This window comes from Dama dama, chromosome 23 (genome assembly GCF_033118175.1).
Source record: "Dama dama isolate Ldn47 chromosome 23, ASM3311817v1, whole genome shotgun sequence".
Taxonomy (NCBI): Eukaryota; Metazoa; Chordata; class Mammalia; order Artiodactyla; family Cervidae; genus Dama; species Dama dama.
The window spans coordinates 74,567,682-74,594,471 of record NC_083703.1 but is presented as its reverse complement, the minus strand read 5'-3'; the positions used below and the strand labels follow the sequence as shown (position 1 = coordinate 74,594,471).

Genomic DNA, 26,790 nt, shown 5'->3' with positions numbered 1-26,790 from the left:
GAAGAGATGGGCCGGGGGACGGAACCAAGGTCCCAGCAAAGCAGGGGCTGCTGGCGCTGGGCGGACTGACTTCTGCACTTCCCTCCCTCTTGCCCCGTTTGGGTCCCCACTTGTCTCGACAGGGCCAGGCTTGTCACGGGGCTCCGTACAGCCCTCTCCACCCTCCCGGTTGCCAGCGTCCCGCCCCATCCCCTCCCAATCCCCGAGGGAGGAGGGGAGAGTGGGAGAGAGGAGGGGGGCTCGGGAAGGCTAGTCTTTATAAAGGCGGCTGGACCAGCCGCTGCCCGCCAGACCCCGCCGCCCGGATCCCCTGCGCTGCCCGCCGCCCCACGTGACCGCGCCGACCATCAGCTCCACCGCGAGTGAGTTGGGGGCGCGCCCCCATCCGCCCTCAGACCCACGCCTAGCCCCCTGATCTACTGAACCCGGGCTGGGGAAGAGGTCCTCCGAAGGAGAGCGCTGAGATTGGGGTGGGGGGCATTTGGCAGAAGCCGGACGACAGGGATTTAGGACCTGGAGGAGCCGGGAGCCCCGGGAGCCGGAGGTCGGGTCGGCCGCTTGCTCCCTCGGCTCCTCCGACTCGCGGCCTAGGAGACCGCAAGCCACCCCGCAGGAATGCGCGTGCAGCCGTTCCCACGGTAACGTGCAAGCCGCACGCCCCCTCCGCCGAGGAAAAGGGGAGGTTGCTGTGGGGGCTGGGGGCTTGATCCCCGGGAGATCCAGACCCGTCACGCGGCGGTTGCACGAGGGAACCGAGAAGGTGCCCTTGCTCTCACCCGCTGCCCCAAATCCTCCGAGCGTCAGAGAGCACGTCGCCTAAGCCTCAGTTTCCGCATCTGTCAAATGGAGGCAGTGTTACTGGTTGCAAGTTCCCCGAAGAGCAATCTCAAGCTTAACGGGCCGGGCCATCCCCCTCCTCTGGTTGGCCATCCGAGGAGTGGGTTTTAGCGGCCTGGATGACTCCTGCGATCCCCACCCCATCCCCAGGCCCGCTCGCCATGGCCCTCTTCGGGGCTCTGATCCTAGCGCTGCTGGCCGGCGCTCACGCCGAGTTCCCCGGCTGCAAGATCCGCATCACCTCCAAGGCGCTGGATCTGGGTAAGGCGCGGGGGTGCGGGGTGGGGGGAGGAGGGGAGGTGTGTGTGTGCGTGTGTGTGTGTGTGTGTGTGTGCAGGAGCTAAGGACCTCACTGCGGCTTCAGTGAAGCAGGAGGGGCTGCGCTTTCTGGAACAAGAGCTGGAGACCGTGACCATCCCGGACCTGCGGGGCCGAGAGGGCCACTTCTTCTACAACATCTCTGAGTAAGTGGGGGTCAAGGGGGCGGGGCCTGGGCAGGGGCGGAGGCTTAGGAAATACCTACGGAGTCTCTGGAGACTCGAGGGCTGAGTGGATTGGGGGGCGGGGGGGGGGGGGTTGGGGGCGTGGCCCGATCTCCGAGGCAGGACTTAAGAAACAGGATGAGGCCGGAAAAGATAAAGGCCTAGCCCGCCTACGGAGGCGGGACCAAGCCGGTGGGCGTGGCCTAGAAGTAGGCGGGACCAAGAAAAGCGAAGCCAAACCTGTGGAATTGAGGCTGGCCCTAGAGGCGGAGTCAAGAAACTTGGCCATGGATGTGAGTAGGGTATAGGGTACCCGGGTGGAGCTAATAGGAGAGGTCAGAAGAACAGGAGATAAAGGCCCATGGTCTGGGATGGTGGGGACAGGGTCTAGCGATCCCAGGGTGGGGGAGGGAAGTGCACCAGGACTTCTCTTAGATAGGGCGAAGTGCACTTATTGGGAGTAGCTAGTCTCTGAACCACTCAAGTCCAAGTTTTAGCCACCCAGGTCCAGGTTGGGCACGTGACGGGCAATGGGAGAACTCATTCCACTCACCCCAGCTTCCCCCGACCTGGAACAGAAGAGGAGCAAATGAATTCACTACGGTTGGATGGGATGCCCTTTTCTTGGTCCCGAATCTGACCCTGAGGCCTCCCACACAGGGTGAAGGTCACAGAGCTGCAGCTGACATTCTCTGAGCTCAATTTCCAGCCAGACCAGGAGCTGGCGCTACAAATCAACAACGCCTCCTGGGGGCTGCGCTTCCGGAGACAGCTCCTCTACTGGTTCTTGTGAGGACCTGGCGCCCCTGGGGGAGTGGAGAGTGGACTGGGAAGCCTGGGGGAGCTGTGGAGCTGTGGGCACTCCCTTAGCGTTTCTGAGCCTCAGTCTCTCCATCTGTACGAAAGCGGCAATCATACCCATTTCACAGTCAGATGAGCTGTGCAGAAGTACATAAGCCTTATTAAGAGCGGTCATGGTGGTGGCGGGGGTTGAGGAGGAGGGCAGTAAAGACTTGGTTAAGCTCCAAGCTGGAGTGACCATTAACGCTCCCACCCCCGCCACAGCTATGATGGGGGCTATATCAATGCCTCCGCCGAGGGCGTATCCATCCACACTGCTCTGCAACTCTCCCGGGATCCCACTGGCCGGATCAAAGTGTCCAATGTCTCCTGCCAGGCCTCTGTCTCCAGAATGCATGCAGCCTTTGGGGGAACCTTCAAGTAAGCCCTGTCCCCAATCCTAGTGCCCCCCGTTTCAGCCCCACAGCCCATTTGCCTAGTGCAATGCACGATGCACTGGCTTGGGAATCAGATCAACTGGGTCCAGATCTCAGCCCCACCACTTCCTGGCTATGAACCTGAGCAAGTTGCTGAAGCTTTCTAAGATGGGGATGGTAATAGGACCTATTCTATGAGATGTGAGGACTATTCCATCTTAATCTATGTAAAAATATTTATAACAGTACCTCACGTATAATATGGGCTCACCACTTAGGTAAGAACCACTGTGAGGACCTAGTGTATACAGTGGGCATGTACTGGGTTCTCAACAATCAGTAGCTCTTACTACTAGTAACAAAAATAATAACATAGTTCCACGGTTGGGGTTGAGAAGGGGAATTTGTGCTGGTTCTGAAAGAAGGAGGGGGAGAGAAAATGGTGGATTTATTATCTGGTGTTGGTACACAATTTTTTTATTCATTCAACAAATGAAGTGTAGGCCAGGCCCTGAGGATTCAGAAAGGACACAGAGCCTGGCTGGAGGGACGAAACATTTGTCATCGGGGCCTTGAGAGAGGGGCCAAGAAAGTATTCTGGGAGGAGGATTTCAGAGAAGAACAATCTAGGAGGACTGCCTGGAAGAGGAAGCATCTGTGCCCAAACAGGAAAATACAGGGTGGGAGCATTGAGGGTGTAAGGGAAGACAGGAGTAAGGATATGGAGCTGCGGATGCTCAGAGGTTTGAAGAACTCTGGGTCCATTCATTTGATTGGTGGGGGGATGGGGTGAGAGAAGAGGTCTTGAGAACAAGTCTGGAGAAGGAATTTGAGCCCATATCTTTAATGAAAACTCCACTAAAGAGGTGGTAAATTAAGTTGAAGTAGAGGTATTCTGCCCACCCACCCCCCCCCCCCACCCACATTCTCTGATCACTGTGATTTCTCCCAGAACTGGGTTGGGGTGAGGGCAGACTCTGGACTCACTTGGCCTCTCCTCTCCTCACAGGAAGGTGTATGAATTCCTCTCCACGTTCATCACCTCAGGGATGCGCTTCCTCCTCAACCAGCAGGTGCGGGCAGTGGCAGATGGAGGGGGCGTGTTGGGGGGACAACGGGTGGGGGGCGTGCCCTCTCTTGCCAAGATCTTGACTCTGGCCACCACCTCCCAGATCTGCCCCGTGCTCTACCACGCAGGGACTGTGCTTCTCAACTCGCTGCTGGACACCGTGCCTGGTGAGCTGGTGCAGATGGGTGGGGAGCTCTGGGCCCCGCCCTGGCGCTGGGGTGGGGAGCAGGCTGGGTGGGCAGCTGTCTGGTAGCATGCGAGGAGGCCCCTTCCCCGCCCTGTGACAGAACAGCACTGGGTTCAAAGGTGGCTTCTGCCACTGACTTCCTGTGGTCAGTACTCACTTCTCTCCCTCCTCGGTTCCCTTGCTTGGCTGACGACACTTCCTCAGGGCTTGCTGGGAGGGTTGACTGAGGGCATGGTTGTCATGATCTTTAATACATGTCTGCTGTGGGGGCCTCATTTGTATCCAACACTGGCACTTAATAGGAGCTCAATTAACATAACTTCCCTTTCCCTAAGCGATGAGATCATCATGTCACATGCATGAGGCACAGGATGGGAAGGAGAGGGTAGGGGAACCAAACCAATGAGAGAAGGGAATCCTTTGCCATCTTAGAGTATTTCTTAAATTTCTTTTTATTTATTTATGTGGCTGTGCTGGGTCTTAATTGTGGGATGCGGGATCTTTAGTTGCAGCATGCAAACTCTTAATTGCGGCATGTGGGATCTTAGTTCCCTGACCAGGGATCGAACCCGGGCCCCTGCATTGGGAGCACAGAGTGTTAGCCACTGGACCACCAGGGAAGTCTCTCCCTTGCCATATTATTTAGTGACTTGATGAAACCTATGTAGTAGTAGCAACAAACAACAACAACAATAACAATAATTGGGGGGGGGGGCAGGTCTCTGGTGGTCCAGTGGTTAGAACCCAGCACTTTCACTGCCATGGCCCCAGGTTCAATTCCTGGTTGGGGAACTAAAATGCAGCAAGCTGAGAGTGCAGCCAAAAACAAACCAATAGAACAACAAAGATGACAATAATAATAGCTAACACTGTTGACCACTGCACGCCAGGCACTAAATACTTCCCACTTATAGTCAAACTGATTTGAGCTTCATAAGCACCCTATGAGGGAAGTATTCTAATCCCCCTTCTATGAGGAAGCAGCTGAGGCCCAGGGAGCCTAAGCACCCAGCCCAGCACCACACAGCTTTGCATGACTCAGCCCCTCCCCACAGTGCGCAGTGCTGTGGACGAGCTGGTTGGCATCGACTACTCCCTCCTGAAGGATCCCGTGGCCTCCACCAGCAACCTGGACATGGAATTCCGGGTGAGTTGCCCAGCTGGTGTGTGTAACTGGACCCCCTCCTTCTCCCCTAAAGCACAGCTCTGATGTGGCCACTCCGCTGGTGGAGATGCTATGGCCTCAGGCTCAACTCCTGGGTCTGACACTGAGCCTTGTTAATCTTGTCTGGTCCCACCTTTCCAACGTCAACCTTTGCAGCTGTGTGTGTGCTAAGTCGCTTCAGTCATGTCTGACTCTTTGCGACCCTGTGGACTGTAGCCCTCCAGGCTTCTCTGTCTATGGGATTCTCCAGGCAAGAATAATGGAGTGGGTTGCCATGCCCTCCTCCAGGGGATCTTCCCGACCCAGGGATTGAACCCATGTCTCTTACATCTCTAGCATTGCAGGCGAGTTCTTTACCACAAGCGCCACCTGGGAAACTGCTACTCTTTCCCAAGGATGCCCTTCGCTTCCTATCTCAGGGCCTTTGCTCATGTACTGTCTTCCCCCATTTCTCCCAGAAGAAACTGAACATTCAGCTTTAACATTCACAGTCTCATTCCCTCCTCTCACAACCCTGTAAGTCAGGTCCTGATGTTTCATTCATTTTAGGGATGTGGAGACTTGCTCAGGGAGGCCATGTCCCTTGTCCAGGGCCACCCAACGAGGCTGTGGCCACGGCCATTGCTTTTCCTAGTGGAGTGTTGCAGAGTTTCAGAGCAGAGAGTCCAGTTAGAATGCCTGAAGGTCGGCTCTCGGCTCTGCCACTTACTAGCTGTGTGATCTTAAGCCAGTGGCTTAACGTTTCTGTGCCCGTTTCCTCAAATGGAAATAGAAATAATACAGTAAGAAAACATAATCTCATGGGATGTCACGTGGATTAAAGGAGTTGGTCCAGGTAAGCGGCACAGAAGTACTCCATACATGTAGGCAGTAGTTGCCATCATTATTACCGTCTAGTTTTCAAGGCCCACTCAGGGGCCACCTCCCCCTTGAACCCTTTCTTGGGTCCCTCCTTCAGTCGGATGGGACTGTGCCCTTGGAGCACTCCAGCTATCCTCCCTTCCATGCTTTTTAATAAAAGTACCTGTTGAGTCCCCTCAAGGTCAACAACAAGGTCCAATCCTCCACCATGCCCTCAGGGCTGGAGACACCTGGGTGCTAGACCAGCCTGCCTGGCCCTGACCCTGATCCTCCAACCCCAGGGGGCCTTCTATCCCCTGACTGAGGCCAACTGGAGTCTGCCCAACCGGGCGGTGGAGCCCCAGCTGCAGGAGGAAGAGCGGATGGTGTACGTGGCCTTCTCCGAGTTCTTCTTCGACTCTGCCTTGGAGAGCTACTTCCGGGCAGGAGCTCTGAAGCTCTCGCTGGTGGGGGACAAGGTAAGCCGGGATCTGTTTGTGGGGTGGGGGCCTGTGTTGGGGCTCTGCCTTACCTCCGATTCCCCTGCGCAGGTGCCTCATGACCTGGATATGGTGTTGAGGGCCTCCTACTTCGGGAGCATCGTCCTGATGGTGAGTGTGGGTGGGAGGTGGGAGCCTGGCCAGGCGGGTGGGCACACCAAGTGTACACCCACGAGGCGACTGGCGAGGCGAGCAGGGCCCCCAGCGGCAGCCACCGAGTAGACAGAAGGCCCGGCCTCCTGCCGGTGGCCATAGCCACGTGGCCAGAGTCTATGAAGGGTCCCAGGTCTGCAAGGAAGGTCTACTCTTGCTTTGTCTCTTTCATGAAACCAGGATGAAGGTGGGCTGAGAACCCAAGGCAGATCAGTGTAGGGGCTTTAACAGCAACTGAAATATTAATCTGGGCCTCCCTGCTGGCTCAGATGGTAATCTGCCTGCAATGTGGGAGACCCGGGTATTATCCTTTTTGCTTCTTTTCCCTTGTTTAATGGAGAGTTAAAATTTTTAAAGAAATACTTCAGTTCAGTTCAGTCGCTCAGTTGTGTCCCACTCTTTGAGACCCCATGGACTACAGCATACCAGGCCTCCCTGTCCATCACTAACTCCTGGAGTCCACCCAAACCCATGTCCATTACTTCAGTGATCATTAAAGGACTTGGTTCTAGCTTATAAAATGACGGAGCTGGGATTTGAACCTGGGTATGAATCTCAGTGATTCAAGTTTACCCTACTTCTCTATACTACGCCACCTCCCAGAGTTGTCATGAGGATTGAATGTGTTAATACTTAAAATTACAACACCAGCTGCTATGAATGCTATCCTTGTCGTCATCACTGGCATCATCGCCGTGGCCAAGCACTGTTAAGAGCATGGACTCTGTTGCCATGATTGCCTGGGTCTCAGTCCCAGTTCTTCAACTGAGTAACACAACCTGGACAGGCTACTTAACCTCCCTGTGCTTCAATTTTCCCATCTCAAAAGTGGGTATAAGTTAATACCTGCTTCACAGTTACTGTGAGGTTTAAATGAGCGAGCACATGTGAAGTGTTTGGTGAAAAGTAAGCAGTTGGTCGCTACACTGCCTGCAGAAGAAATAGCTCTGTAAGTTTCAAGAAAAGAGTTACGGCAGGGGGCTGAGTTTTGTTTATTTATTAATTTTGTCAAGTCATGTGGCTTGTGGGATCTTAGTTCCCTGAGCAGGGATTGTACCCAGGCCCATGGCAGTGAAAGCACGGAGTCCTAACCACTGCTGGTGGTGGTGGTTTAGTCGCTAAGTTGTGTCCGACTCTTTGCGACCCCAGGGACTGCAGCCCGCCAGGCTCCTCTGTCCATGGGATTCTCCAGGCAAGAATACTGGAGTGGGCTGCCATTTCCTTACCCAGGGGATCTTCCCGACCCAGGGATTGAACCTGCGCCTCCTGCTTGGAGGCAGATCCTAACCACTGGACCACTAGGGAATTCCCTGGGGTATTTAATGCAAAGAGACTGTTCTGGAGGAGTCTGGATCGGGTCCTGAATATTGAGAACATGGGAAAACAGGAAGAGACGGAAGGAGGCATTCCTGGAACAAGACATTCCCTTGTCTGAGCAGAGGCTGGACACAGTCCTGGAGGGTTCCGGAAGCCATCACTGTCTTCCCATTTGTATCTGTGTGCTCCCAGAGGGTAGAAACTACCCACTCCTGCCCAGGGACTCATCAGGGAGGACTTGACCAGCCCTCCCTGCTGTGTCCCCAGAGCCCGGCGGTGATCGACTCTCCGCTGAAGCTGGAGCTGCGGGTCATGGAGCCCCCTCGCTGCACCATCAAGCCCTCGGGCACTACCGTCTCTGTCACCGCCAGTGTCACCATCGCTCTGTTGCCACCCAACCAGCCCGAGGTCCAGCTGTCCAGCATGATCATGGTGTGGACACCAGGGCAGGGGATGCAGAGGGCCAGGGAGGGGGGCCGCTGCCCCCTTTCGGGCAGTAACACCACCTTCCCCGCTTTCCCGCCCAGGATGCCCGACTCAGCGCCAAGATGGCCCTCTGGGGGAAGGCGCTGCGCACCCAGCTGGACCTGCGCAGGTGGGCAGGTGTCTGAGCGTCTTGGGTGAGCCCGTAACCTCTCTGAGCATCAGTGCCTTCAGGATAGGCATACCTGCCCAGTGATGCTGGGGAGCTAAAGTTCAGTCATAGCTATCAGCCACCTGAGAGCCAGGGTCTTGTTAATGCATCAAGTGTTTCATTTCAGTGTAATTTCTCTGCATCCTCAACCACCCAGAAACAGGCAGAGCAGGTATGATGAGAGATGATCCAGCTGGCCCAGCAAGGTTAAATGACACACCCACTGTCACACAGCAAAGCGCGTAAGAACATAGATTTTGGCACAACTTAGCTTTGTGGTCTTGAAACAAGTCCTTTTATCTTTCTGAGCTTCGTTTTCTTCATGTATTAAATCTAGAAAACAGTAGCATCTACTCTCTAAGGCTGTGCTGTTCAGTGTAGCAGGCGCTAGCCACTGGTGGCTGTATACATTTAATTATAATGAAACAGTTCCTCACTTGCTCATTTCTATAACCACGGTAGCTAGTAGCTACTGTGTGGCTGGTGTAGAACACTTTACAGAAAGTTCTATTGGACTAGCGTTGTTCTAGGGGCTCCAGTGAGATACCGCAGGGTAGTGCTTAAGAGCCTAGATTCTAGAGGCAGGTTCTGGAATTTGCCAGGTGTGTGACCTTATGCAAATCACTCAGTCTCTCTGGGCCTCATGTGCTGCCTCTATAAGTGCAAAGTTTAATAGTGCCTATTCCTTAGGGTTATTATGAGGATTAAGTCATGTGGCATTTAAAAATAGTTCAGTATTTAGCTTTTTAACATGCCTGGTATCTGGCAGGAAGCAAGCACTGACAGTTTTGCTAAATAAAAGTAAACAACACACGGAAGTGAAAGTGAAGTTGCTCAGTCGTGTCCGACTCTTCGAGACCCCATGGACTGTAGCCTACCAGGCTCCTCGGTCCATGGGATTTTCCAGGCATGAATACTGGAGTGGGTTGCCACTTCCTTCTCCAGGGGATCTTCCCAACCCAGGGATCGAACCCGGGTCTCCCGCATTGTAGGCAGACACTTTACCGTCTGATCTACCAGGGAAACCCCAACACATGGAAAGCCATCAGCGAAAGTCTGGCTATAGGAGGTGCTCTACAAATAAAAAGTAGCAGACTTGAGATTCAAAACAAAACAAAAAGGTAGCAGACTCGGAGAAAGGAGACCCAAAGAGGGAGCAACGACTCACCCAAGGATGCACACCTGGAAAGTTCTAGAAGCCCCTGGAAAGGTGTGTGGGTGGAACATCCAAGACGGAAGCTCAAGGGCTTTGGGTAGGTAGGCCTGGATGGCCTGGGGAAGGGCCCCTGCCCACGGGACCCTTCTTTCTCTCCCATAGGTTCCGAATCTACTCAAACCAATCTGCACTGGAGTCACTGGCAGTGAGTTGGGAAGGGGGGGCGTGGGCACAAGGCTGGGGTCTGGGGAGAGCAGTGAAGGCCAGCCCATCCCTCCTCACTGCCCTGACTTCCTGTCTCCCCACTCCCAGCTGATACCACTGCAGACCCCTCTGAAGACCCTGCTGCAGATTGCAGTGATGCCAATGCTCAATGGTAGGGTCGGGGGGCTGTGAGGAGGGTGGGGGAGAGGTTAGGGGAGGAGCTGGGTGGGTTTGGACTGAGCTGACTGTTCCGCCCGCAGAGCGGACCTGGCGTGGAGTGCAGATCCCACTCCCCGAGGGAATTGACTTTGTGCGTGAGGTGGTGACAAACCATGCGGTGAGTAGGGGCACCGTGGGGAAGGAGGGCAGAGCCTTCCCCTCCCTCCACAGCTCTCCTCTGCCCTCCATGACCTCATCCCAGTTTCTCCCTTATCAACGGCATCTTTTTAAAAATCAATTAATTATTTTTTTTCAATGGTCTCTTCTCATCTCAACCTTACATCAGATTCCTCCAGCCCTTTGCACAGGCTGCATCCTCACCTTGGAACACTGTTCCCTGATTCCATCCCCAATGCCTACTAATCTTTCAGGTGTTAACTAAGAGCTTGCCTCCTCCAGGAAGTCCTCCTGGACCTCCACCGGCTGTGCGCCTGCAGCCTCTATTTCAGCACCCATCACAGAGAGTTGTAAGAACCACTTTGGTGCTCTGCCTCTCCCACTAGATTGAGGCCAGGGATTCTTGTCTGTGTCTCTAAACTCTATTCTCAGGAATGGAATAGAGACCCCTTTCTCTGCCCACCCCCCACACAGGGCTTCCTCACCATCGGGGCTGACCTCCACTTTGCCAAAGGGCTGCGAGAGGTGATTGAGAAGAACCGGCCTGCTGACACCAGGGACCCCCGAACATCCAGTGCCCCGCCACCCTCCACGGCAGCTGTCTGAGCCCTCAGCCCCTACCCTGGCAGCTGCATTCAGGACTCCACCACCTCTCATCCCCTCCCTCACCCCATCACAGCCTCTAGTGTCCTCTATAACCCCCAGTGCCACAGAGAAGACGGGGTTTTAAGCTGTACCAAATTTAATTCCATAATCACAGTCAATCCATCAATTATAGTCCGTCCACTCTCCCTGTGGGGCTGTTCTGAGCTTTGATTGTGGGATGTGATCAGTGCAATGAGGGCAATTCTTTCAGCAGGGAGGGGGTTAGACCCCACCTCGGTGAGTTATAAAGTGCAAGCTCCCTCCAGACTGTCTAAGTGAGGCGCTGGGGCCAGGTCTGGGATGCACAGGGCAATGGAGGGGGGTGGGAGCCATTCTGGAAGCAGGGATCTGCCCCACAGGGGCATTCTGCATAAAAACGGCCCTCTCTTCTGGCAGGAGAGGCTGGGAAGGGCTAGATCAGGCAGCGGGGGCGGGTCCCCGTGGTTCTCAGTATGGCTGCTTATTCAGGAAACGGGAGAACATGGTCAGGGCAGCCTGGGGCTTGTCGGTGGGGACCATGTGTCCGGCGCCCTGCAGGGCAAAGCTTTGTGAGATTGCCCTCCCTGGACGACCCCTGCCCCTGGGTGCTTCCTTCATCCTACGGGATCCCTCTAGCCCGTGACCTTCCTCCTCTGATCCCTCCCTTTATCCCATCCCTGCCCAGAACTTGCCCTTCCAGGGGCCACGTGGTAACCCAGCATAAAAGGTCGGAAGAAAAGGACAAGGAGGTCCTGCTGCACCCTCTCCCTGCCCCCTGGTCCTCATCAAGTTCCTACCTTGATGGTAAGGAAGGCGATGTGGGAGAACTCCTTCACGAAGCCAGCAATCTGCTCCCCGCTCTCCCCGTAGTCCACCAACCAGGGCCGGCGCTGGACTTCCATCTGCCCCGCCAGGAAAGACTTAGCGGCCTGCAGCTGCCCCCTTGCCTCTGCTCGCAGCCACTGGCCAGGCCTCAGGGGCCGGGAACGCCTCCAGGTTTGCTCTCTGTCTGTCCCAGCCAGTCTGCCCTCCCCCGCACCCACTTGACTCTGGGGCTAGGACCCCTGCCTCACCTTCTGGTTGAGGGAATCCACAAACCACTCATCTCCCATGAAATTGCAGGCCATGTCCACATCGCCATTGTACAGCAGAATCCGGTATTTCTGAAGCAGCACAAGGGGGAAAATGAGGGGTTTGGAATAAGCCCAGACCCCAGCCCTCCCCTGGTTCAAGCCCTACCCACTGGGAAATTCAAAGAATCCAGCTAAATTGCATAAACCAGGAAACCCTTGTGTTTTCTGACCACTTCCTACATGGCAAGAGCCCTACTGAATGCTTTACCTATGAAGCATTTTACCACGATACCATTAGTAACCCCATTTTACAGATGGGAAAATCAAGCCTCAGATATGTGAGAAACTTGCCCAGGGTCACCTGGCTAGTGCTCCCAGAGCCCACACTCTACCCACTGTGCTCTGCAGAACTTGGTCCTGTCCTGGCTCAGCCAGTATCTCCTAGGTAACCTACTGTATCTTCTAGGTGACCTTGGACAAGGTCCTCTCCCAGATCAGACCTCTGTTTGCCCTTCTGTAACAAGATCTGACTAGCTCTTCTCACCTTAAAGGCTCCTTGACTGATGGAGACCCCTCAGACTCGTCCCACAGAGCAGCATCAGGTGGGGACAGAGCCAGGTTCAAATCCTGACCCTGCTGACCACAGGCTCTCGGGCAAGTGACGTTACTTTTTTGGGGAGTTTCAGCTTCCCCTGCCCCGAGCGGCGCCCTAAGGAAGCCCCCGCCTTGCCACGCTGCTCCAGGGTCCTGAGGCTGCTGATGGACCCAGCTGTGGCTGCCGCCCACTCACCTGTGCAGTGAGCAGCTTCAGGTACTGGGAACACATGCTTTGGTAGAGACGTTGGTACTGGATATTCACCAGGAAGCTGCAGGGCCACATGGGCAAGAAGGCCAGGTCCAGGGTGGGGAAGAAAAAGAGACCACAGATCAGACCTCATCCCCTACCCGCTCCTGTTCCCAAGCTCCAGCCCAAGAGAGACAGACGGCTGAGATCCAGCCCCTCCTTGGGCATGTAACCTCTCTGGGACTCACCTAGATGAGGGGAGGTGGGGCTGGAATCCAGAGGACCCCAACTCAACCCCATTTAGAAACATACAGGGACGCTTTGTTACCATGGCTGGGGTGCCTCTGGCATTAAGGCGTAAGGGCTCGTGCTCACCAATCAGAACGGACCTGAGTGGCCCCCGCTGTGGTCACCTTCTTGTAGGTGTCACAGGAGACAGCTGCGGGCAGCTGGGGTGGTACTGAAGTCAGGGAGGGGCAGGAGATGGGAGTGTCTACTGAAGATCAGTGTAAGCAACTGACATTTTAATAACCAGTGTGGCTGTTTAAGAGTTAAGTGCCTGAATATCAGTCAATCCGAGGGTCAGGGACCTTGAACAACTCTTGGAACAATTCACGGTCACAACCCGAACACCCATGGTGTCCTCAATGAGAAACCCTAGGCACAGGATGCCTGGGGACCTCTCTGATGCCCACAAGTCCGCCACCTCTCGGGCCACGAGCGCCCACAGAAACCCACTTGCACAAGTCCCAGCGGGGCAGCTGCTCGGGGATGTGGAGCGCCTTCCGCACTTGAGGGTCGTTGAGGTAGTTGGAGGGGGCTGTGGCATTGGTGCAGGGGGGGTCCAGGCGCACTTTCTCCCCAGAACGCAGCAGCATCTGGGAGGGGGGCACAGAGGGTCAGGATCTTGGCTTCCCTGCCCTGCCGTCCCTCCCCGTCCCTGCTGGGAGGAAGCCCGGCCCTTGCACACCTGATGCCACACCCGCTTGAGTGGCAGGCGGGTGAAGATGTTGCCCAGATCCTGGACCATGACAGTGTCCTGCTCATACCTGCAAGTGCAGTGGGGGGAATGGGTGCCTGGGCCCCCAGATGGGGCTGGGGTTGGCACGCGGGACACCTGGCAGGGCCTACCTTACTTGGCTGGGCACCCCCCCAGCACATGGAGCGTAGAGGTTGTAGATGTTGAGGCCGGAGCTGGACACGATGTGGGACACTTCCTGAAGCTGCAATGACACCCCCAAGCCGCCATGCTTTACAGAATCCTGGCCTCCCACCACTTCCCCAACAGCGCCCCAAGACTTTTTTTTCTTTCTTTGGCCCTATCATGTGACACATGAGATCTTAAATTCCCTGATGGACCAAGGATCAAACCCGCATGCCCTGTCTTGGGAGTAAGGAGTCTTAACCATTGGACCACCAGGGAAGTACCACATCCCAGGATTTACTGCTCTTCTACTTGGCCTGGTCATTATCCTTCCCCCATGCCAGGGAAACTGAGCCTCAGGGGAAGGAATCTGCCAGTCCTGGGTCCAAATCCTTGTGCCTCTACTTCCTAGCACTGTGACTTCCACATGCTTGGCCTCAGTATCCTTATCTGGAAAATGTGGATAATACGATCTCCCTCGAGAGGGACTCTTGGAGGAGAAACAATCTGCCTCGCCATTGCTGAGCACAGCCATGGCACATCAGACGCTGACGAGGGAGACGCCCTTTCCCCTCATAGGGAGGTCACAGGCAGTGGTGTGGGACCGCACCCGCACTCCAAAGCATCCGCCTGCCAATGCAGGAGAAACGGGTTAACCCCTTAGTTGGGAAGATCTCCTGGAGAAGGAAATGGCACCCCACCCCAGTATTCTTGCCTGGAGAATCCCATGGACAGAGGAGCCTGGTGGGCTACTGTCCACGGGGTCACAAAGAGTCGGACACAACTGACTAAACACCACCAAGCAGGATATAAAACAAAGGGGGCTGGGGGACGGGGGCTGTTGGGGGTGATGCAGGGCAGGGGCAGAACCGCACATTGGTCACGCATTCTGGCTGTTTGTTGTCATGGAAGTTACACTTGTTTTGAGAGCAGCAGTGCTTCTGCAGGGAAGACCAGAGCCTGTAAGAAATGAATGATAATTGCTTAGGCCCATGGTGGGCCAAAGAAGGCAAGTACCCTACCTTCTCAACCTCCCGTCAGGGCCTGGACCCAAGGGACCTGTTTCTTGGGGACAAAGACATTAGAAGACATGGTATGTAGCTCCCAAACCTGGCTGCCCTGGGGCCATCCTGCCAGCCCTCCTTCATTCCTTTACATTCTGATCTTTACATGAAAGATCCTTTCATCTTTCCACACCAAAACCCTTCTAGCAACCCCAGCTCCATTCACCCCCCCGCCCCCCAACTTCTGCTCATAAACCAGGGCAGGACCTGAGATAGCATGTGCCTGGAGGACAGACCTGAGACCCTGTGACCCGCCATGCCCCAGGGATTGCCCAGGGGTCCTCGCCCATACCTGTTCCCCAGAAGGCCATGATAGTAGGCGAAATAGACCAGGGAGTTGTCATTCTGCTCATAGGAAGAGAGTCCATTGCCCACCGCCAGCCCCTGTGAAACACCCAGGGCATTCAGCTCATCTGGACGTGAGGCAAAAGAGCCTCCTTTGACCTCCACCCAAATCTTCAGCAGTCTGGAAGCTGAAATCCAGGGTGGTTTGTGGGAGTGGTTGGGCGGGGGAAGCCACTCAGTGTAAAGAATGGAGCTGGTAGCTTGATGAGTGAGCTTCCGGTCAGGGGAGGCACGCAGCCCAGAGGGGCCAGAGAGTGGCAAGGGGTGTCATGAAGAAAGAGTTGGATGGAGGAGTTGACCCTCTGCTCGTAGAGCAGGGGAGTTAGGACCTGGGATATCACATGCCTGGAGGACAGACCTGAGGTCCCAAGACCTGCCACAGGGGATTGCCCAAGAGGTGGATGGAGGAGTGGACCTGTTTGACCTTGCTAACCACAAGGCTAGGCCTCCCTCCCCTCCTGCAGCCTCCTTGCACCTGAAGGTTCATGCTGGGGTCCTGCATGACCAGCACTGCCAGGGTTGGGATGTAGATGCCGGCATAGCTCTCGCCCGTCAGGAAAAGCTCATTGCCCTTGTATTCCGGGAACAGGCAGAAGAAATCTTTAAGGGCTTCAAAATTGCTCTGGGCGACCTGGAGATGGCAGGATAGAGAGAATCAGAAAGTGGTGGTGCTTGAGCTACAAACAATCTCAGAGATAATAACACCCACCCACCCTGTTTGTGCAAGAGCCTGTGACTTGTCACAGGCCACACCACAAAGCTGGCGACAGAGCCACAAATGGACTCCAAGACCATGCTCTTTTTCTCCTTGCATCATGCCAACCAGGGAGACTGGGACACGTGGGCAGACACTGGACTCACCTCCGTGTCATTGGTGGCATAAGACTTGTCATCGGAGTAGGAGAAGCCCACTCCAGCTGGAGACTCGAGGTATAACATGTTGGCAATCTAGAGGGGAAGTGGAAATGGGCTGAGGGGGGCTGTTCCCTTCCCCATCCAACTGCCCAGACACCCGCCCAGGACCCAAAAGGGCGGCAATACCAGGTTCCAGGAGTAGGGGTTGTACTCCAGGGTGACACCATCTGGCTGGATCTGTGGAGGAGAGAGACGGCTACATTCCAAGAGTCAGCTGGGTGGGCGGGGGGGGGGGGGGGGGGGGGGGGGGGGGGAAGGTCACCCTGCTGGGTATTGCACAACCAGGCAAAACCCCCAAGAGATATGAAACTGTCAAGTCAGAGGTATGGATGAAGACACCGAGGCTCAGGAAAGGGACACGTTTTTTGGAAGACCATAAAGTCCTTTTCTCCTTCTTCCTGGGCCTTTTCCTTTGGGAACTGTCCCCTCCCTGCCCCTGACCAGGGGGTGACCCCACTGCTCTCCACTCACCAGGAAAGGGCCGTGCTCTGTCAGGAGGCCGTCAAGGGAGCTACAGCCTGGCCCTCCATTGAGCCACAGAACCACAGGTCTGCTCTTGGGATCCTTCTGGGACTCCACAAACCTGGGGGCGAGTCAGGCTAGGGTGGGTGCTGGTGCGGGGGACTGCGTGCGGCTCAGTCTTCCAGCCTTCCCTACTCCTGGATTTCCTCAGGGATCTTTTTTTTTTTTTTCCTTCTTCTTAATCTCAGTTTGACGGCAGAGCATGCGAGCTCTTAGTCCCCCAACCAGGGATGGAAACCTGGTCCCCTGCAGCTGGAAGCACTGAAGCCTTAACCACCAGACCCCCAGGGAAGTCCGATCCCTCAGGGGTCTTAAGGACACCCTCCCCCTCCCCCATCATCTCCCCCCACGGTGGGCATTGCAGTGCCCCCCTCCCAACCCCGTCCTGGGAGACAGGGCTGCAGACCAGTAGTGCAGGCGCTTCGAGCCGGAGCCTTTGAGGTAGCCGGAGTACTGGCGGAAAGAAGGCTGCTTGGCCAGTCCGGGCAGGAAGCGGATCTCGTCCTGGTCGGGGGCCGCCTCGCCCCCGGGCGCACAGGCGAGCAGCAGCAGCTGCAGCAGGAGGAGGACCGGCGGCCACAGCGCGGCTCTGAACATCTGCGGCAGGAAGCGGGTGCCGGCTGTTGCCTCGCCCGCTCGCTGCTCGGCCGCCCCTGGCGGGGAGCTGGCGGCGCACCCTCCAGGGAAGCCCCTGCCCTGCCCCAGCTCCCACCCGCCGTGCCTCTTCCGTCGCGTCCCGCCCGGGGCGCTCCCGGATCGCTTCCAGCCTCCGGGATCCCCTCCAGCCCCGGGATCCCTCTCACCTCCGCTCCCTCGCGTCCTTGCTCTTCTGGAGGTGCCGGCCCGGCGACGGGAAGTCATGTGTACTGCGAGTCACGTGTGCTCCGGCGTCACGTGACGGGCCGCCTCCTGCCCACTTCTGGCCTCTAGGGACCTGGGGAGGGTGGGCAGGACGAGGGCGGCGGAGGTTCTACCCGGGCGAAGGTCAGCGGGTTCGGCAGGTCGCATTCCGGGCGCCGGCGGTCAGAAGACCCAAGCGTGGACGGCCGGGACCCCCGAGCATCCCGGGACCCGCTTCGAGGCGGGATGGCCGAGCCAGCGGCGCTAGGACCCCTGGGCAGAGCCTCGGGGAAGGGAGTCGGTGGGCGGGGGGCAATACCTTACATGGTGCACCCGCCCCCCTCCCGTGGTCACCATCTGAGTCCGCTGCCCAAAATAGCCCCCGGCGCCCGCAGGTCTGCCCCATGGCCGGGAGATGGCTGCTGTCTCCGACCCCGTGGGGCTGGGTGCGCCGTGGGGACCGGCGCGCCCCGAGCCCCCTCCCACCCGCTTCCACCCAGTGCATGGTGCCAACATCCGCGTGGACCTCTCCGGGACGCGGGCCACACGCGTGGAGAGCTTCGCCCACGGCGTGTGCTTCAGTCGCGAGCCGCTGGCCCCCGGCCAGGTGTTCCTGGTTGAGATCGAGGAGAAAGAGCTGGGCTGGTGCGGGCACCTGCGCCTCGGCCTGACCGCGCTGGACCCCGCCAGTCTGGCCGCCGTGCCCGAGTTTTCGCTACCCGACCTGGTCAGCCTCGGGCACACCTGGGTCTTCGCCATCACGCGCCATCACAACCGCGTGCCCCGGGAGGGCCGCCCGGAGGCAGAGGCCCTGGCCCCCAGTCGTCCCCCAGCCCTCCTGGTGGAACCGTATCTCTGCATCGAGCAGTTTCGCATTCCCCGCGACCGCCTGGTCGGCCGCAGCCGGCCGGGTTTGTACAGCCACCTCTTGGATCAGCTCTATGAGCTGAATGTGCTGCCTCCGACCGCGCGCCGCAGCCGCCTGGGCGTTCTCTTCTGCCCGCGCCCGGACGGCACAGCTGACATGCACATCGTCATCAACGGCGAGGACATGGGCCCCAGCGCCCGGGGGCTGCCAGCCGCCCAGCCCCTCTACGCGGTGGTGGACGTCTTCGCCTCCACCAAGAGCGTGCGCTTGGTCCAGCTGGAGTATGGCTGTAGGTACCCCACCCCCTGGGCAGCGACCCCTCCTGGCCCCCAGGGGGGCAGGAACCTGCTAGGACTTCTGAACCAGCTGGCAAGGCCTTGGTCTGCCCAGCGTTGTTTTAGAAGTTGGGGAACCTGGGACTCCCTGGTGGACCGGTGGCTAGGACTCTGTGCGCCCAATGCGGGGACCTGGCGTTCCATCCCTGGTCAGGGAACTGGATCCCACATGCCACAGCTAGGAGTTTGCATGCTGCAACTAAGAGCTGGCACAGCCAAATAAATACATAGATATTTAAAAAAAAAAAAAAAAGGTGGAGGGGGGAATCTGACTTCAGATTCTGCCTCTGCCTGGGGCCTTGGACAAGTCAGTTCCCCTGGCTTTGGGCCTCGATTTATCCACCTTGGCTGTGATCGATTAGGATGTCCTCTAAATCCCCTTTCTGGCTTTGCCAATATTTTCTGTATTAACCTAGGGCATGAATTCGAAACCAATTTTAGATTTTGGTCCTCTGAGAATTATGTCTGTTAGACAAATACTCATCGATTTGAGTGTACAGAGTTTAAAGGCATCACCTCTAAACCCCAGGTGAGAGCTTCTGAATCCTGAGGTCTGGTTCATGATAGCACCATTAAACCCTTTATTTATACATCTGAGCGTGCGTGTGGGCTCAGTCACTCATTTGCCTCTGACTCTTTGCGACCCTATGGACCACAGCCCACCAGGCTTCTCTGTCCATGGGATTTTCCAGGCAAGAATACTGGAGTGGGTTGCCATGCCCTCCTCTAGGGGATCTTCCTGACCCAGAGATCGAACCCACAGATGCTGCAGCTCCTGCGTTGGCAAGTGGATTCTTTACCACTGAACCGCCTGGGAAGCCATATATCTGAATTCACATTTTATGAATTCAGTAGACGAGAACCCTCTCTGTGCCAGGTCTGTGCTGGAGGCTGGGTTGCGCAGGTTTATCAGATACTACCCCTGCCCTCAGAAGCTGCTAAGGGAGGGAAAGGGAGCAGGGTGATGCTATCAAGGAGACAGAGCCGTTGGGAAAGTGCTGCGCAAGAGGTGCTTATCTCAATCATGTAAACGGCCCCAGCCAGCCTGGGCCTGAGAGTGAAGGGACCAAGACCTAGATCTGGGTCTCGGCACCCCCACCCCCCATCGTTGCTTTTGCCTTAGATAGCCTTCTCTCCACAGTGCCGTCCCTGCAGACCCTGTGCCGCCTGGTGATCCAGAGGAGCGTGGTGCACCGGTTGGCCATTGATGGGCTCCATCTGCCCAAAGGACTTAAGGATTTCTGCAAGTATGAGTGAAGGCCTGCACCACCCTGGAGCAGGGCCACGCGAGTGCATCCTGGCTCCAGAGGCGTGCCTGCCCTGAAGCTGGCCACACTGCTGCCAGCCAGGATGGAAATAAACACAGCTGATGTTGCCACCGATCCTTGGAGGGTCTTCTTGCCCCTGAAGTCTGTGAGGGGCATTTCTTTTAGAATCACTGGGGGTCAGCAGGGCAGGTGAGAGAAAGGGAGCATTTCGACATCACCTAGACCAGTGACTCCTAGCCTGACTACTCGTGATCTAAGACAGACTGCCAGCGCTCTGGGCCCTGATACCAGAGATTCTCATTTGATTTGTCAAAGGACATTGTTTTTGCAAAAGTTCCCCTCGAGATACTAAGGAATAGCCAGGGTTGAGAAGCATTTCCCTCAAGCAGAGGTCTCAACTTTGGCACATGGTGTAACCACTTGAGAAACTTTGAAAAATACTACTAACTGGGTCTCACCCTGGTATTCTGATTTAGTTAACCCTGGGATAAGGCTGAGCATCAGGATTTCTAAAAGCTTCCAAGAGAATCTACCGTGCAGCCTGGGGTGAGAACCAATGCCCTAGACCAACTACATCATTTCACAGATGGGAAGTGGAAGCCCAGAGATGGGAATGTATTTGTCCAAGGACACACAGCAAATGAATGAATACAGGGTGTTTCCTCTGCACACACTGCAGGGCACAAAGCACCCAATTCCTTTATTTGTATCTCTGATCATTTCTTTCATACAAATGATCTCATTTGATCCTTCATAACTTCTGGTGAAGTAGTGGGCAGTCATTTCCCCATCTTACAGATAGAGATATCGAGGAACGGACTGTCCAGGTGACTTGTCCAAGGTAAAGGCAAGAACCTAGAATGCCCCGTTCCTGGTCCAGCACTCTTTTAGCGCCATCCATTGTCATATGCAGGTTCTAGAATGAACAGGTCAATCCTGTGAGGTGGGTTCCAGGTGTAAAAGGGAAGGACTATGAGGTGACATTCTAGAAGGGAAGGAGAAGGTAGGACAGGAGGCAGATGACTGTTCCCTCACAAATAGGGGCTTTGGGGCAGCCATGTCCTATTTCATGTCTCCACAGACTCAGCCAGGTCTTCCGTCTTCTGGCCAAGGTGAGGGGGCCCACAGAACTGGAGGGTGTACAACTTCCTGAGAACCTGAGTCCTGGCTCTGGGGAGGTGGCGGTTCTGCTGGGCATTGTTGGGCTTGCCCTGGAGTCAGTTCTCTTTGAAGAAAGCCATTCCCAAAGTCCTTGCCAAGAGCCACCCATTTGTTCATTCATTCATTCAATAAGCATGGCTCCGTCACCTACCTGCATTAGGGATTGATTTGGGGTGTGGATATGAGCAAAACCCAGTTCCCAACCACCAGACCGCCCTCTTGGGCTGCTCTTAATTGCTCCCGATCCCAGGGCTCTGCTCCTGTGCCCTGCCCCTCAGGGCCTCCTCCTCCGAGACCAAGAATAACACTCCATCCCATTCCTGTCTCTGCAGGTGGGGCCGCTTCTCCGGGCTCATCTCTTGGCCTCTATAGTCCTATAGAGCCAGGGGTGGTGGCCTCTGGCGGACAAGGCCCACTGAGCCAGAAAGCTGAGCAGGTGACACCTGTTGCCCAGGCCTGGGGCCCGGCCCCTGGGGGCGCTGGCTGGGAGCCACCGAGGCAGGAGTACAACTGGTACTGCCACAAATTCCCTGCCGCGAGGCAGCCGGAGAGCCTGGGCCGGGAGGATGGCTACTCCAGAAGCAGAGCCCCCCAGCTGGGCGGCCCCAGCAGGCCCGTGCCCCTGCTGCTGTGTGGGCCGTCACCTGGGGCTCCGCCGATGCCCGCTGAAGCAGGGGGGAAGGAGGCCAGCTCCCAGCCCAACATCTGCATCCTGACCTTGGCCATGATGATCGCTGGCATCCCCACCGTGCCCGTCCCGGGCCTGCGGGAGGAGGACCTGATTCGGGCGGCTCAAGCTTTCATGATGGCCCATCCGGAGCCGGAGGGGGCTGTGGAGAGGGCCCAGTGGGCGCAGGCGCAGGCCCACAAAGCCTCTGGGCCAATGGCCTTAGCAAGATCCCGGAGGGGCCAGCCTCCTGGCTCCTACTTGTAGCTGGATGAAATAGCACCAGACTCATAGGGTGGCTTCTCCGTATGGTTTTTGGGCAGGCAGGGTTGGTGGTACCTATGGCAGGGACTGGAATAAGGTGGTGGTCTGAGCCACTCTGACAAACACCGGCCCATTCAGGGCCCAGACCCCAGGAAGTTCCCAAAAACCATTAAGCTGGGAGATGGGTCTTTGGTCAGAGTAGTGACAATGAGAATTACCGAGGTAGGTGGCCCTGCCTGGAGAGTGGAGGCTTCTTTCGTACCGTCCTGGTACTCCCATCAGAATTCTTGCGCAAAGCCCTAGGCAATGTGCACTTTTCTCCTGCCTTTTGTCTCTCTCTGCTGAGGGCAGGTGATGAGACCACAGACAAGGAAGGAACACTAACTCTTATTAACACTAACTCTGAGCACCCACTGGGCGTCAGCCCATCACATGCCCAGTCTCCTCTCATCCTACCAGTGCTCCGGGAAAGTTCCATTTTTATAGGTGAATGAATTGAGGCTTGCCTCAAGTCCCAGAGCAAGTAAAAGGCAGCACCCGGCCTCAGAAAGCAGACAGGGAAGAAACCAGGGTTTGCAATGTAATGTCAGACTCTATAAAGTCTAGTCGTTCTATAGTATTGGGGTGGCCAAAAAGGTCGTTCGGGTTTTTCCTAACATCTTACAGAAAAACTCAAACATTTTGGCGAACCCAGTATTTCCTAAACTTCCTTCTATGAGACAAGAAACTAGACAAGTGCTAAAATAGACAACATTCACTTTAATAACCTCAGGATCGGGGAGCGTGGCGGGTGGCGAGGCTGACAGCCTGGCTCTCAGCCTCTGGGGGGGCCTTTTCCTCTGTGGGTAGGGTGTCATCTCATGACTGTGGAAGCTCTTACCAAGTCCCAGTCTTGATCTTCACTGTCTTATCTCTTATCCTAGAGCAGGTATTACCTGTTAAGGCCCTTGAGCTAAGAATGGGTTTTACTTTTTGAAAAGGTTGTTGAGGGAAAAAAACAACAAAAACAACCCACACAACAAAGACAAGGAACCAGGAATATACAACAGGCTGTAAGTGCCCAGCAAAGTCCAGGATACTGACTATCGGGCCCTTTACGGGACAGCTTCGCTGCCTCCTGTTTTAGGAATCCAGACACATTGTGGGTAGCAGGCTGCAGAAGAGGAGACCCTCGTGCTTCTTCCCTGGAAGGAGGGTCCGAGGCAGGACAGTAGTGTGAGTGTTGGGGGGAGGGTGTGGGAGGGGGATGTGAGTGATACAGAGGATGAGCACCACAGGTAATCAGAGTTGGACCTGCTCATAAGGGCCGATCCAGCTGTCGGCCAGCTCCCGCAGGGTGCTGTACCGCCGTTCAAACTCCTCCTGGCTGCAATGCTGCAGGAGCTGACTCACCTCCTCCGTGAGGAGAGCTACGGCCAAGCGCTTCTCCAGGGTCTCGCTCCACGTGCTGCCCAGGATGTCACCGAGACTGGGGGCACAGCCCGCCGTCCACTCAGCAGGCAGCATGTCGGGCTGGAGCTCCTGGCGGTGGGCGCTGAGCATGGCCAGGATGTGGCGGCAGGGCAGGCGGAAGGCCTGGTTGAAGTAGCAGCTGCAGCTGGCCGGGGGCTGGGGCTGCACCCTGTGGGTGTCCTCCAGGATCTGTATGTTCACCTTTTCGGAACCCGAGCCAATGAGGTGCATGGATTTCTGGACCACAGCAAGCTCGCCCAGGCAGAGCTGGGCGGCCGGCCCCGTGCAGATGGCATTAAGTGAGTGCTGGATGCGGGCTTCCACCAACTGCTCCACTTTGGGGCTTTCGGGACTGCCCTCCAACGGGGTGTAATGGTTCGGGGGACTCGGGCCCAGGTTGAAACTCACCTTGTCTCCCGAGTTCTGCCGAAGGTACCGGAGCAGGGCGCTCATGCCTTTTTCCACCACTGGGGTGCTTCCAAAGAACTGGCTGAGGAGGCGAGTGGTGACCTCCAGGCCCTGGAAATAGCGGCTGCTCTCGGCTCGGCTCCTCCCGCGGTGGGCCAACCAGATGCGGTCATTGAGCAGCCAGTGTGAGTGGAGCGCGGGCAGCCGGGCCGGCGGGACGCAGGTGTTCAGCAGCGTGTACAGCTTCTGCAGGTTCCCGGCTGTGGCCGAGCACATCGTGCTCCGCAGGGCGCTCAGGAGCAGCCTCTCCACCGGCTGCGCGAGGGCCAGCTGACAGAACTTGCCCTGGAGGAACTTACAGATGTGGAAGGCCGAGAGCAGGACCTCAGCTGCGGGGAACTCCATAGCAAGCGTGGGCAGCAGGAGGAAGTAGGGATCCACCAGAATGGTACAGACTCTCTCCCATGCTGGGTTAAACTTCTTGAACACCTGGCACATCTGGGCCAAGGCTTCAGCATCCTCCTTGGCAAGAATGGTGAAGTAGACTGCCCGGGAAAGATGACCCTCCAGCGGCACCCGGGGTCCATCCACCAGGAAGGTGTATAACACCTCGCCCCTCGGGTTATAGGTCCGGTGGATAAATAAGATCTCAGGAAAATGGGTAAAGACCCTCTGCATAAAGCAGCTCTGATAGTTGAGGGTCTCTAACTGGGCAGTCTTGTTAAGCTGGTAGAACAGCAGAGGTGGGCTTGGGTCCTCAATCAGGAGCTCATTCAGCACTGTCAGCGCCATGGGGGAGATGGGAAATGTCTCGATGCCAAGGTCAAAATATTTGCTCTGTGTGGCTGCCAAACAGAAAGCTCCCACTCTCTAAAGCTCCAACTAAGTCAAGGCTTGAGGCTGGGCTGCAGACCCCAGATCTTAATCCAAAGATGGGCCTATGGAGAAAAAAAGAGATATAAGAAGCCAGTAGGGCTTGGCTCTTCAATTATTCATCCAGACAATATTTTATTCCTTAACTATGTATCAGCACTGTTCTGAGGGATATGCAATAAACATGTAAACAAACAAGGATGTATCAGATAATGAAATTTACAATAACCCTAAAACGGGGTAAGGGTAGGCTGGAGGAGGGAGGAATGCCTTAGCCAAGGCAGCCAAGGAAGCTGTCTCTGGGTGGTGGGAAGATGACTTGGAACTGAGACATAACTGATAAGAAGTCAGCATGGAAAGATTTGGTGCCAGAGATTGAAGTGAGTGTGAAGGGCGGAGCTGCCTTTTTTTTCCTTAAATATTTAAAATATTTGTACAGCACGTTGTATTTACTTCTTGGCCTCCATTCTTTCATTGGTCCTGGTATATACAAGAGAACTGCAATTGCCCCAGACTTACTGTGTGATCTTGGGCAAGCCAGTGATTCCCTCTTAGCCTCAATCCCTTCAACCGAAAACGGGGTTAACAAGTGTTCATAAGTCTTTCCTCCCTCTACGTAAATCCCTCTATTAACTGTAATACTTTGTTCAAATGTTTCCTTTATTTAGCCCCTCAAACCGGGTTACTGTCCCCATTTTACAGATGAGAAACTGAGGTTCAAAGAAGTTAAGTGACTTGCCTACCATCACTCAGTAAGTAGCTGGAAGCTGAGTCTTTGGCTCGGGATTCTGACTGCTTGCCACAGTAAAAAACCAGAGACAGAGAGGGGATGCGGCCTCTGACCTCTCACCTCTAACCCAGGTGGCAGGATGTGGATGTCTGATGTTCGCATTCGGAGTCTGGCCAGAGCCAGAAGAGACGTCAACCTCCCAACCTTTTGGGGGCTGTGTCATGGTGACTGCGGTCACCAGCTGCCTCACACCTCCACCCCTTAAGGAATTACTCACCCACAGCTTGGCTCGGTCGCCATTTCTCCCTATTTGACCCTGCCTCTGACTCTGACTGACCTCTAGGCTCACCAACCGCGGCGCCAGCTTCCCGTGACTCGGGCCAATGGCCTGAGAAATTCGCTTTCGGACTTTGTGGCAACGACCAATCATAGCCCGGCGATTTGTGGGCGGGCGCTGTTACCAGGGTTACGAGGGGCTCGGCTGGCAGCAACCAATGAAAGCCTGAAGACACCAGCATCCTTTGGAGTCTGAGCCCTGGAGCTGAAACTGCAGAAGCACACGTCTGGGAAGAGGGCTGGAGGGGCGGGTTGCTATGGAAACTCCCTCAGAGGCCAGAAAGCAAAAAGAAAATAAATAGCAGTGTTTCAAGATTTTTTTTTTTTTTTCTTTTCTGGTCCAATTCCAAAGCCCCAGGAGGGTAGGAAGTAGTGCCTGTGTGATTGTACTGTCTTCTGTCTTATGGGGAAGCTGAGGCCTGGGTCTCAAATTTTGCTTCTCCAACAAGGGTCGAGGGGCCCAACTCTCGGAGTTGAGGAGATCGAGATCTTCTTGAGAGAGCTGAACTTGGGTGTTGCTCAGCCCAACCCCTCCAGTATTTTACAGGCAAGATCCAGAATAGTGTTGTGACTGTTAAGGTCATGGTGAACTACTGCAAGAAGCAGGACTGACTACCATCTTTTGACCTCGGTTCCGTTGAAGATGGTTCTTGGAAAGCTGGGAAGCTACCAGGCTTTAGGTGACTAAGATTACAAACTAGCAACAACAAAAGTCTGTGTTGGTGCTTAAACCTCCATTGAATCTAGAAGGGAAACTGGAATTAGAACAGGCCAACGGATTAGTTTTTGCAGATGAGGAAACTGGGGTCAAAGAAATTAAGGACTTGCCCACAGTCCCCCAGCAAGTTGAGGGCAGTCAAGTCTTGGACCCAGGTTTCTTCCCTCCCAATCTATTTGGCTTCTTTGGGCTAGAATATGAGGCAGCCTGAAGTTCATGTTGAAGACTTGGTTGCAGGAAGAGGATGAAGCAAGGGGTGGATCGCTCATCATTGAATTTGAGGCATCGGACTCTATTTGGCT

The 26,790-nt window shown here is 55.7% G+C and overlaps 5 protein-coding genes across 8 annotated transcripts; 3 read left to right on the top strand and 2 right to left on the bottom strand.

Moving 5' to 3' along the window:
* Positions 1–204: 204 nt before the first annotated feature.
* Positions 205–10,888, top strand: PLTP (phospholipid transfer protein). 2 transcript variants are annotated; one of them, XM_061127380.1, is made up of 16 exons: positions 205–362; positions 988–1,098; positions 1,202–1,301; positions 1,980–2,108; positions 2,385–2,540; positions 3,546–3,609; positions 3,709–3,772; positions 4,848–4,939; positions 6,100–6,276; positions 6,349–6,408; positions 8,035–8,199; positions 8,295–8,362; positions 9,720–9,762; positions 9,870–9,933; positions 10,022–10,098; positions 10,572–10,888. In XM_061127380.1, the coding sequence occupies exons 2-16, from the start codon at positions 999–1,001 to the stop codon at positions 10,701–10,703; spliced, it is 1,491 nt and encodes a 496-aa protein (XP_060983363.1). In that variant the 5' UTR covers positions 205–362; positions 988–998; the 3' UTR covers positions 10,704–10,888. The 2 variants fall into 2 exon arrangements, with proteins under 2 accessions (XP_060983363.1, XP_060983362.1); XM_061127379.1 differs by lacking the exon at positions 205–362 and having other exon boundaries at positions 969–1,098.
* CTSA (cathepsin A) lies at positions 10,822–17,477 on the bottom strand. The gene is made up of 15 exons (XM_061127381.1): positions 17,372–17,477; positions 16,975–17,165; positions 16,518–16,629; positions 16,173–16,223; positions 15,993–16,079; positions 15,607–15,762; positions 15,079–15,170; positions 14,598–14,682; positions 13,710–13,801; positions 13,549–13,627; positions 13,317–13,456; positions 12,585–12,660; positions 11,795–11,884; positions 11,519–11,623; positions 10,822–11,273 (listed from the first exon to the last, which is right to left on the bottom strand). Exons 2-15 carry the CDS (start codon positions 17,163–17,165, stop codon positions 11,190–11,192), a joined length of 1,440 nt encoding a protein of 479 aa, XP_060983364.1. The 5' UTR covers positions 17,372–17,477; the 3' UTR covers positions 10,822–11,189.
* An 18-nt stretch (positions 17,478–17,495) lies between these two features.
* NEURL2 (neuralized E3 ubiquitin protein ligase 2) lies at positions 17,496–20,258 on the top strand. Its single transcript, XM_061127385.1, has 2 exons — positions 17,496–18,565; positions 19,753–20,258. The coding sequence occupies exons 1-2, from the start codon at positions 17,824–17,826 to the stop codon at positions 19,866–19,868; spliced, it is 858 nt and encodes a 285-aa protein (XP_060983368.1). The 5' UTR covers positions 17,496–17,823; the 3' UTR covers positions 19,869–20,258.
* A 278-nt stretch (positions 20,259–20,536) lies between these two features.
* Positions 20,537–25,753, bottom strand: ZSWIM1 (zinc finger SWIM-type containing 1). 3 transcript variants are annotated; one of them, XM_061127382.1, is made up of 3 exons: positions 25,712–25,753; positions 23,364–24,769; positions 20,537–20,795 (listed from the first exon to the last, which is right to left on the bottom strand). In XM_061127382.1, exons 2-3 carry the CDS (start codon positions 24,621–24,623, stop codon positions 20,631–20,633), a joined length of 1,425 nt encoding a protein of 474 aa, XP_060983365.1. In that variant the 5' UTR covers positions 24,624–24,769; positions 25,712–25,753; the 3' UTR covers positions 20,537–20,630. The 3 variants fall into 3 exon arrangements, with proteins under 3 accessions (XP_060983365.1, XP_060983366.1, XP_060983367.1); XM_061127383.1 differs by having other exon boundaries at positions 25,448–25,741; XM_061127384.1 differs by lacking the exon at positions 20,537–20,795 and having other exon boundaries at positions 22,711–24,769; positions 25,448–25,741.
* SPATA25 (spermatogenesis associated 25) lies at positions 20,804–21,974 on the top strand. The gene is made up of 2 exons (XM_061127387.1): positions 20,804–20,991; positions 21,373–21,974. The coding sequence occupies exons 1-2, from the start codon at positions 20,937–20,939 to the stop codon at positions 21,972–21,974; spliced, it is 657 nt and encodes a 218-aa protein (XP_060983370.1). The 5' UTR covers positions 20,804–20,936.
* Positions 25,754–26,790: the final 1,037 nt, after the last annotated feature.

What these genes read in the sequence shown, in the direction of transcription:
- CTSA (XM_061127381.1), bottom strand. Translation starts at nt 17,165, where the DNA reads ATGTTCAGAGCCGCGCTGTGGCCGCCGGTCCTCCTCCTGCTGCAGCTG. An exon ending in TCGAAGCGCCTGCACTACTG is followed by an intron (nt 16,630 to 16,974) that starts GTCTGCAGCCCT and finishes ACTCGCCCCCAG; the next exon opens with GTTTGTGGAGTCCCAGAAGG. An exon ending in GGGGTGCCCAGCCAAGTAAG is followed by an intron (nt 13,628 to 13,709) that starts GTAGGCCCTGCC and finishes CTGCACTTGCAG; the next exon opens with GTATGAGCAGGACACTGTCA.
- SPATA25 (XM_061127387.1), top strand. Translation starts at nt 20,937, where the DNA reads ATGTCCTATTTCATGTCTCCACAGACTCAGCCAGGTCTTCCGTCTTCT. An exon ending in TCTTCCGTCTTCTGGCCAAG is followed by an intron (nt 20,992 to 21,372) that starts GTGAGGGGGCCC and finishes CTGTCTCTGCAG; the next exon opens with GTGGGGCCGCTTCTCCGGGC.
- PLTP (XM_061127380.1), top strand. Translation starts at nt 999, where the DNA reads ATGGCCCTCTTCGGGGCTCTGATCCTAGCGCTGCTGGCCGGCGCTCAC. An exon ending in GCTTCCTCCTCAACCAGCAG is followed by an intron (nt 3,610 to 3,708) that starts GTGCGGGCAGTG and finishes ACCACCTCCCAG; the next exon opens with ATCTGCCCCGTGCTCTACCA. An exon ending in TCGGGAGCATCGTCCTGATG is followed by an intron (nt 6,409 to 8,034) that starts GTGAGTGTGGGT and finishes CTGTGTCCCCAG; the next exon opens with AGCCCGGCGGTGATCGACTC.
- ZSWIM1 (XM_061127382.1), bottom strand. Translation starts at nt 24,623, where the DNA reads ATGGCGCTGACAGTGCTGAATGAGCTCCTGATTGAGGACCCAAGCCCA. An exon ending in TAGCTCTCCTCACGGAGGAG is followed by an intron (nt 20,796 to 23,363) that starts GTGAGTCAGCTC and finishes TGTTCATTCTAG; the next exon opens with AACCTGCATATGACAATGGA.
- NEURL2 (XM_061127385.1), top strand. Translation starts at nt 17,824, where the DNA reads ATGGCTGCTGTCTCCGACCCCGTGGGGCTGGGTGCGCCGTGGGGACCG. An exon ending in GGTCCAGCTGGAGTATGGCT is followed by an intron (nt 18,566 to 19,752) that starts GTAGGTACCCCA and finishes TTCTCTCCACAG; the next exon opens with TGCCGTCCCTGCAGACCCTG.